At 46.0% G+C, this 7,710-nt stretch overlaps 1 protein-coding gene and 1 pseudogene across 1 annotated transcript in view; both read right to left on the reverse strand.

The window, feature by feature from the left end:
- Meox2 (mesenchyme homeobox 2) overlaps nt 1-7,710 on the reverse strand; it is a 78,860-nt gene that overhangs the window by 68,292 nt on the left and 2,858 nt on the right. Inside the window, exon 2 of the mRNA XM_010643343.3 lies at nt 264-576. Within this exon, the coding sequence (XP_010641645.1) occupies nt 264-576 (313 nt within the window). The remainder of the gene's footprint in view (nt 1-263; nt 577-7,710) is intronic.
- Nucleotides 2,753-4,649, reverse strand: LOC104875690 (annotated as a pseudogene).

Raw genomic sequence — 7,710 nt, forward strand, 5'->3', positions numbered from 1 at the left:
CTTTCAACCTCCTGGTAAACTAGTTTGGGCTCTTGGAGAGCTGAGATCCCCTGGCCCTGTCTGTGTTACCCTCGGGGAAACGCGCCCGCCAGTAACCGGACTCAGGCTGCGCCGCTGGGCCGGCCGCGGGGAGCCGGGGAGCCCAGAGGGCAAGAGCTTTCTCGTCCTCCCCGGCCGCTTCGTCTCTAGCGCGCCGGTCTCGTCCATCTCCCCGCCCCTTCCCCACCCTCGCGAGCTCTCAGGGAAGGTGCCCACGCCCTTACCTGAGCTGTCGCTTTTCCTCTTGCCGCCCCCTCTTTTCTCCGCCTCTGCGGGTGACAGCGCTTGGCGACCGTAGTCCCCGGGCGCGCACGCGGCCCCGGTCGGGGTGCTGGAGCCCAGAGTGGAGGCGTTGGAGCACAGGACGGGCGGGCTGCTCCCCAGCTCCGGGGGCCCTCCCGAGTCGGGCTGGAGGCAGAGGCTGTGGCGAGCGGCACTCGGCGGGGAGGACATCTGCGGGAGGTGCCAGCTGCCCTGCAGAGCCTGGTGCTGCTGCTGCTGGTGGTGGTGATGGTGGTGGTGGTGGTGGTGGTGGTGCCGGTACTGGTGCTAGTACTGGTGCTGGGGATGGAACACAAGGCCTTGTGCGTGCTAGGCAACCACTCTAACACTAAGCTACAGCCCTAGCCCTTGCGCTTTTTATTTATAACTCTTTTTTTTTTCAAATATTTACTCTTGTTTCCCTTCTTGGATTTTCTGGTGGTTGGTTTCTTTTTTTAATCCACCTGTGTTAGGCAGAACAACAGTACTGAAGATGCTCATTCCATAGTCCTCGGAGTCTGTAACTATGGTACCTTATGTGGAAAGAGTCTCAGCAGATGTGATTGAGGTTATGGACCTTGAGATGGGAGAATCACCTTTCATTATGAAAGTGGGCCTACTCTGATTAAATGACTCCGTCAAAGGGCAAAGCCTTTCCCAGACAGTGAGAAATAAATGTGACAATATAAGAAGGATCAGATAGATGCTACATTGCTGGCTTTGACAATAGAGACAGGAAGCTATGAGCACAGGGATGCAGATGGCTTCTCGGGGCTAAATAAGCCAAGGTAACAGCCTCTCCCTGAAAGAACCCCAAAGGGAATGGAGCTCTCTCAATGCCTTAAGACTAAGGTAGGACTTCTGACCTTCTGTAAGAACTGTAAAATAATCCTTTTTGCTGTTGTTGTTCTTAAGCCACAAAGTTTGTGGTAATTTGTTATAATAGCAATAAAAAACAGTAACAGACCACTTACTTCTTTACTGTATTAATTTGAAAATTTCACACTCTACTATTTAACTGGTTATTTGAGGAATTATAGCACATACATTAATTTACCAAAATCTAAGCTTAGTATATTTCCTAATTGAGGTCATTTCACCCTTTTATTTCTCTTTTGTTCTTTGTTCTTATCCTCATGATTTGTCCCCCCTGGCTTGTTGCACTGTGGCTATTTATTCAGGTTTACTCTTGGACTCTTTGCTTGTCATGCTTTCTTGCAGCTCAAGCTGTGCATTTGGGGTCATTTTCCTTCTGTTTGAGATACATCTTTTAGAATTTCCCTTAGGGAGAGTACTCTGGGGGAAAGCTCCCTAAATGTTGATTTGTCTAAAACCACCCTAATTTTCATCTTCACCTTGAAAGGTATTTTAATTGTAATTCCAGATTGACAGTCCTTTTCTCTCAGCACATTGAAGATAAAATTCTACTGTCTTCTGGCTTCCACTCCTGCTTTGAGAAGTCACTTCAGAATGTACTTGTAACTGTAGGTTGATGTCATCCATTTAGGAAACTTAGCCAGGCGTGGTGGCACATGCCTGTAATCCCAGCCCTGGAGAGGCTGAAGCAGGAGAATCACTGTGAGTTCAAGGCCAGCCTGAACTGCATACTGAGACCCTGCCTCAAAAATTTTAAAAAAAAGTTTTGGAAAACTCTCAACTATCACCTTTCTGAATAATGCCTCTGTTCCATTTTCTCCCTCATCTCCTACAGGGACTTTTGACTAAGACACATGCAAGATCTGCTTACTTTTTTATCACCAAACCTGTTAAGCACTTTAAAATTTCCATCGCCTTGACTTGTGATCCTGAATTCTCAGTGACCACTTCAGGTTAGTCTTCAAGTTTACCAATTCTCTCTTCAGCAGTTCTCATGTGTTCTCAACTTATCTGGGCAAGTTGTACTTCCAATTCTTATATTTTCCATTTTTATAAGTTCAGCTAGAATCTCAAAAATCTGTTTGGTCATTTTGGATTTTCTTGCTCTTTACTTACATATTCCATTTCTATGTTATGGAGTTGAATTGTTTTTCAAAAAATTCATCTGTTGAAGTCTTAATCCCCAGGTACCTCAGCATATCATGATATTTCAAGAGAGGATCTTTACAGAGGTAATCAAGTTAATTATAAAAAACCCAAAAGTAATCAAGTTAAATGTGGCCATCAGGTTATAAAACTAATCCAATATGACTAGTCCCCTTATTAAAAGGGGAACTTTGCTTCTTTTTTCAGATCAACATCTTACACTTTATAATACACTCAGATTTATGCACAAATTTTGTGTTTGTTTACAAGCAGAAAGGGCAGAGAATCCCAAAGAACGCAAGCAACCGCATCATGGACTACATTCAACAACATTAGTACTGTCATCCTTGTTCCCTATTTTTGTTTTGTTTTGTTTGTTTTTTAAGTCGGGGAGGAAATGGCAAGTGCCACCCACACGCGGCCTAATCCTTTAGAAGTTGTGCAGCTCAGCACACGTCTGGGTTTCCACAGACCTGAACTGAGACTCTGTTGTGTTCCAGGTCAAATTGGCCAGCAGGAAGTCATCCATGGCTGTCTGTGGTTCATTGCTGGGGAAGCTCCCAGGACCTCCAGACTCAGCTTGGGGGCCTGTGTCTTGCTGCTGCTCAGATGCACCTTCCTCTCTGAGCAGGGACTTTTCTGGCAGAGTCCTTCCGTCTTGGGCTTGGTGTCAGACGAATCAGTACTCATGGAAAAGCTGTTTTAGGATGCTGCAGAGGAGCAGGTGAGGGCTGCTGTTCATCTGGGTCTGCATACTGGACATCTCCACCCATAGGAAGTGAGCGTCACCCCAGCACCTATAAGGAGGCAAGCGGGACTGCAAGTAAAAAGTCAGTCTGGGTCTCTATGTCTGTTGACTCCTGGATTAGCTCCATGTTCAGAGCACCAAGTCCACTCTCCTCAGTTTGAGTCTGGATGTTGGCAGCAGAGAACAATTCTTCAATATCAAAATAGATGCTGGGGTTCTGGATGTGGCCAAAGGGGAGCTGGGTATCAGGACCAGGATTGGTGTCAGACAAAAGACCACAGCTTTCCAAAAGTTTGATCGGGCAGATTACTTGACAGGATGTTTTTTAAGTCACTTAACAGATCTATGGTTTGGGTGTGATTATCTGTCGTACTCTGTGAGGGAGGCATACTGTTCTGTGCAATGAAGTTCAAGATGAGTGTGAATTTATCAATATCTTCACTTAAAGCTTTAGGGTCATTCTGAGGTTAAAAGTCATGAGTAACTGTCTCTGCTACAAAACTGCTGTTTTTACTATTGTCCATGGGATGAGCACTCTCCAAAATGTCCCCACACATCCCAGCTTGGTCCATCTGCATCCGGTGGTCTACAGGACCCAGCACCCTGCAGGTCTGCATTTCCCTGGAAGACCCCACCAGGCTGGAGACAGGTGTCAATGAAAGCATCTGTCTGAACATCGATGGATGATTTTGCTTTAGAGCTGGGTAGAAGCATCTGAGTGTGGACACTAAAGGGAAGGAACATTTGTGAATCAAACTCCGAGAGCAAGACAACATGGAGAAGTCAGCACCAACCCACAGAACAGAGGGGATCAAGTGCTGTGAGGCACAGGACAGATCCATCTGCAGGCTGATGGACGAAATGCCATTCCTATGACATGGGATCCCTAAATCTTGGGAAGGATTAGACAGACTCTTCCCCCACATTCACCGGAACACTTGTACTAACCAGCTCAACACCAGGATTTACAGCTTTCGAGAGAGGTAAGCTCTCCTTAAGGTAGCACGTGTCTGAATCTAGGCAGAGGATCAGGGTCCCCACAGATGAAGCACAGGTGCACAGCACCCAAGCCAGAGCCCTGATCCACTCACAACACCACAGGGTGGGCCTCAGGGTTGGCAAAGGCTCAAAGACCAGGATAGATGAGAGCTGCACGAGCAGAAGCTTCACCAGAGCTACCCTGGGCTTTGGTAAGAGCAGCTTCTGAAGGTATCCTGGAGGTGTGGTGATGCTCTGCTTCCTGGAGCCAAGACAGTCTTCCAAAGAGGCCACAAATTTTATTTCTGAAGCCTAGTTCTGGGGCGTCTGGCCGAGGGTTTGGTTGGCTGCTCAAGGATTTGATGGTCTTCATAGACAACTTCTGGTTTTGCAGGTAGTTTTCCATTTATAGTGGATCCCTGTGCTCCAAAGGGATCTTGCAGCCAGTGCAGTAGATGTGCGGCTGCAGCGCCATCCTGCTGGCGTGGGGACAGCTGCATATGCACTGGAAGGTCTCACTGCAGTCCTGCATTTGCCTCTTCAGGTCCTTGCTGTATTTATGCTTCTTCTCAACATGCATCTTCATGAAGTGCTATTTTCCGAGAGAAAACTGAAAATAGTCTGTCGAAGCCTCTGGGGCATCCTTCAATAGGACAATGGTAGAATTTCGGTATGGACTTCAAATCTTCCTTTTTTTTGGTGGTGGTGGGGGTTACTGGGGATCCAACGCGGGTTCTTGTGCTTGCGAAGCAGATGGCAGAACTACTGAGCTAAATCCCCAGCCCTTCAAATCTTTTCTTATTGTTAGGTTTACTATGCCATCCTGCGGGCGGTGGCTCTTGTTCAGGTGTGTGTTGAGCGCCAGGCTATTGGGCAGGATTTTCTTGCAGCTGTGCATGGTGCACATGATGGTGGTCTGCACGACCTGCAACAGCTTGCTTACTCGTAGTTGCCCTGAAGTGCAGGGGAACCTGGAGCCCACCACTGCTGTGGCAGGGGTGGCATTGGTTCCCCTTGTGGAAGCTGGGAGGGCCACGGTGCCTGCCACCCAAGCCACAGGCTCCACCTAAAAAGGAGAAATCTGGACACAACAACATTCATGGAGGGGAGATTACCCAAGGAGGCATGGAAAGAAGACATCCATCTACAGGAACAAGACCTGGAACAGATCTTTCCTGAAAAGCTCCAAAAAGAAGCGATACTGTTGGTTTAGGACTTCTAACCTCCAGAACAGTGAGATAACACATTTCATATCTTTTTGTGTGTGTGTGCCGGGGATGGAACTCAGACCCTTGTGCTTGCAAGGCAGGCAGAACCACTAAGCCAAATCCCTGGCCCCTACATTTCATATCTTTAAACCACCCAGTCTGAGACATTTATTATGACAGCCTTAGCAAAATAATACTTTTTTTTTTAAAGACAGGGTCTCGCTATGTAGTTCAAGCTGGCCTTTAACTCACCATGTAGCCCAGGCTGGCCTCAAACACAGAGCGATCCTCCTACCTTAGCCTCCTGAGTGTTGGGATTACAGGTGTGTGCCACGCACCCAGCTACATCTTCTTGTTACTTTTTTTTTGGTACCGGGGATTGAACTCGGGTCCTTGCACTTGCATGGCAGGCAGCGGAACCGCTGAGCTAAATCCCCGGCCCTTGTTACTTTAAATATATATTTATTTTATAATATAGGTCCAATAACTTCAATATGTAAAGTATTATAGGTTCGAATTTTTTTTTTGTTGTTTTTGTTTTTTGAGACCGGGTCTCACTATGTAGTTGAGACTGACCTGGAACTCACTTTGTAGCCCAGGCTGGTCTCGAACTCACAGCGATCCTCCTGCCTCAGCCTCCCGAGTGCTGGGATTATAGGCATGAGCCACCACGTCCGGCTAGGTTTGAATTTTTGTTGTTGCTTATGAGTCTTGCTATTAAAGTTTTGTACCCAGTTTTCTTATGTGCCTTGTGATGTTTTTTCCACCGCAGGCTCTTATATCTTGGTTTTCTTTCTAGTGCTGGGAACAGAACCCAGGGCCTCAGGCCAACTGGGCAAAAGATCTGCCACTGAGCTACACCCTCAGCTCCATATCTTGGAATTTTATCTGCGTGTTGAAAGATCACCAACACCAGCGTAGATTTATGCTCACATCTCTCAGGCTCCTTGGGCCATGACAAGCTAGGATAATTTAAGGTAAATCCTTGAAGTGTTTTGGAATACATTAGAGAGCCAACCTGAGGCAAGTATTCCTCTGCCTCAGAGCCTTTAGAGTTGCTGTTCTCTCTGCCTCTCATTTCTACATCCACACTTCTCTCAAATCTTTGCTAAAATGGCACCCTATCATTAACTCCGTCCTTGCCGACCCTGTGTCCACAGGGGTTCCATGTATGCTTTACTTTGAGTCAGGGTCTCGCTAAATTGCTGAGTTGCCCAGGTGGGGCTCAAACTTGCAGTCCTCTTGCCTTAGCCTCTCAGAGTGCTGGGATTACAGGCATGAGCCATCGCCCCCAGTGAAGACTCCCTCTTGTCAGCCTCCCAGTTTTTACTTACATGGGTAGAATCACCTTGGCACTCACTCTCGGTGAAGAAAGGGTCCCCTCCATGTTGCAACTTGAAGAGAGCATCCAGATTCACACCTGAACACTCTGATAAGAGAAAATAGTAATGGCCTTGGTTTTGGGAGCTTAGAAATTCAAGAAGTACAGATGAATTTCAAGATTCTCCACACAAAAATGGATCTTGAACTTTCCCCACACAAAAATAAGTTCCACATAGAACAAAAATATAAACATTAACAACTGAAATGATTAAAACATTCCATGAAGGGAAAATCATGAAGGTCATGATCTTGACAGCTCTGAAGGATGGGATAGATTTGATTCTTTGGCACACAGGGAATCTGCCCTTACCCACAGAGACCAGGGGACAGTAGGTCTCCAGCATGACATCCCTGTGCAGTCTTCTGAGCAGGGCCTAGTTGCTGTCACTCTTCCCAAGTGAAGTCCACAGCAACATCCTCACATGTCACTGGTTTCTATAGTAGCACACTCCTATACAATCTGCTCATTTTTACCACAGTAACACATGCAGGATACACTTTGAGTGGCATAATTTATGAGTGAAATGATGCACAATCCTGCCATTAGCAAGAAGAGTTAGTGCAACCGAATAGTTTAGAAATAGATACAAATAAAAGTGGGAAATGCAATACATATATAATAAAAGTAGCATTGTAAATAAGTGTGCAAAAACAGAACAGCCATAATAAAAATCTGATATTGGATTTTCTACCTCACACTATACACACAAAAAAATAATATAATATGATACAATAAGAATTTAAATAAAGAAGCCAGGTGAGGTGGTGCATGCCTGTAATCCCAACAGGCAAGAGGCTGAGGTAGGAGGATCACCAAGAGTTTGAGGTCAGCCTGGGATACATAGTGAGTTTAAAGCCAAGCTGGACTTCACAGAAAGACCCTGTCTCAAAAAGCCAAAAAAAAGAATTTAAATAAAGAAAAAGAGAAACTATAAAATAAATGCAGGAGAGAAGTAGAAGTGTAGCTCACTTGTACAGCACTTGCCCACCATGTACCAGGTCCTGGGTTCCAGCCACAGCACCACGAAAAGAAAAGAAAAAAAGGCAGGAGACTCAAAAAAAAAAAAAAAA

The sequence above is a fragment of the Fukomys damarensis genome, unplaced genomic scaffold, assembly GCF_012274545.1.
Source record: "Fukomys damarensis isolate Sample0158 unplaced genomic scaffold, DMR_v1.0_HiC HiC_scaffold_4, whole genome shotgun sequence".
Classification (NCBI taxonomy): Eukaryota; Metazoa; Chordata; class Mammalia; order Rodentia; family Bathyergidae; genus Fukomys; species Fukomys damarensis.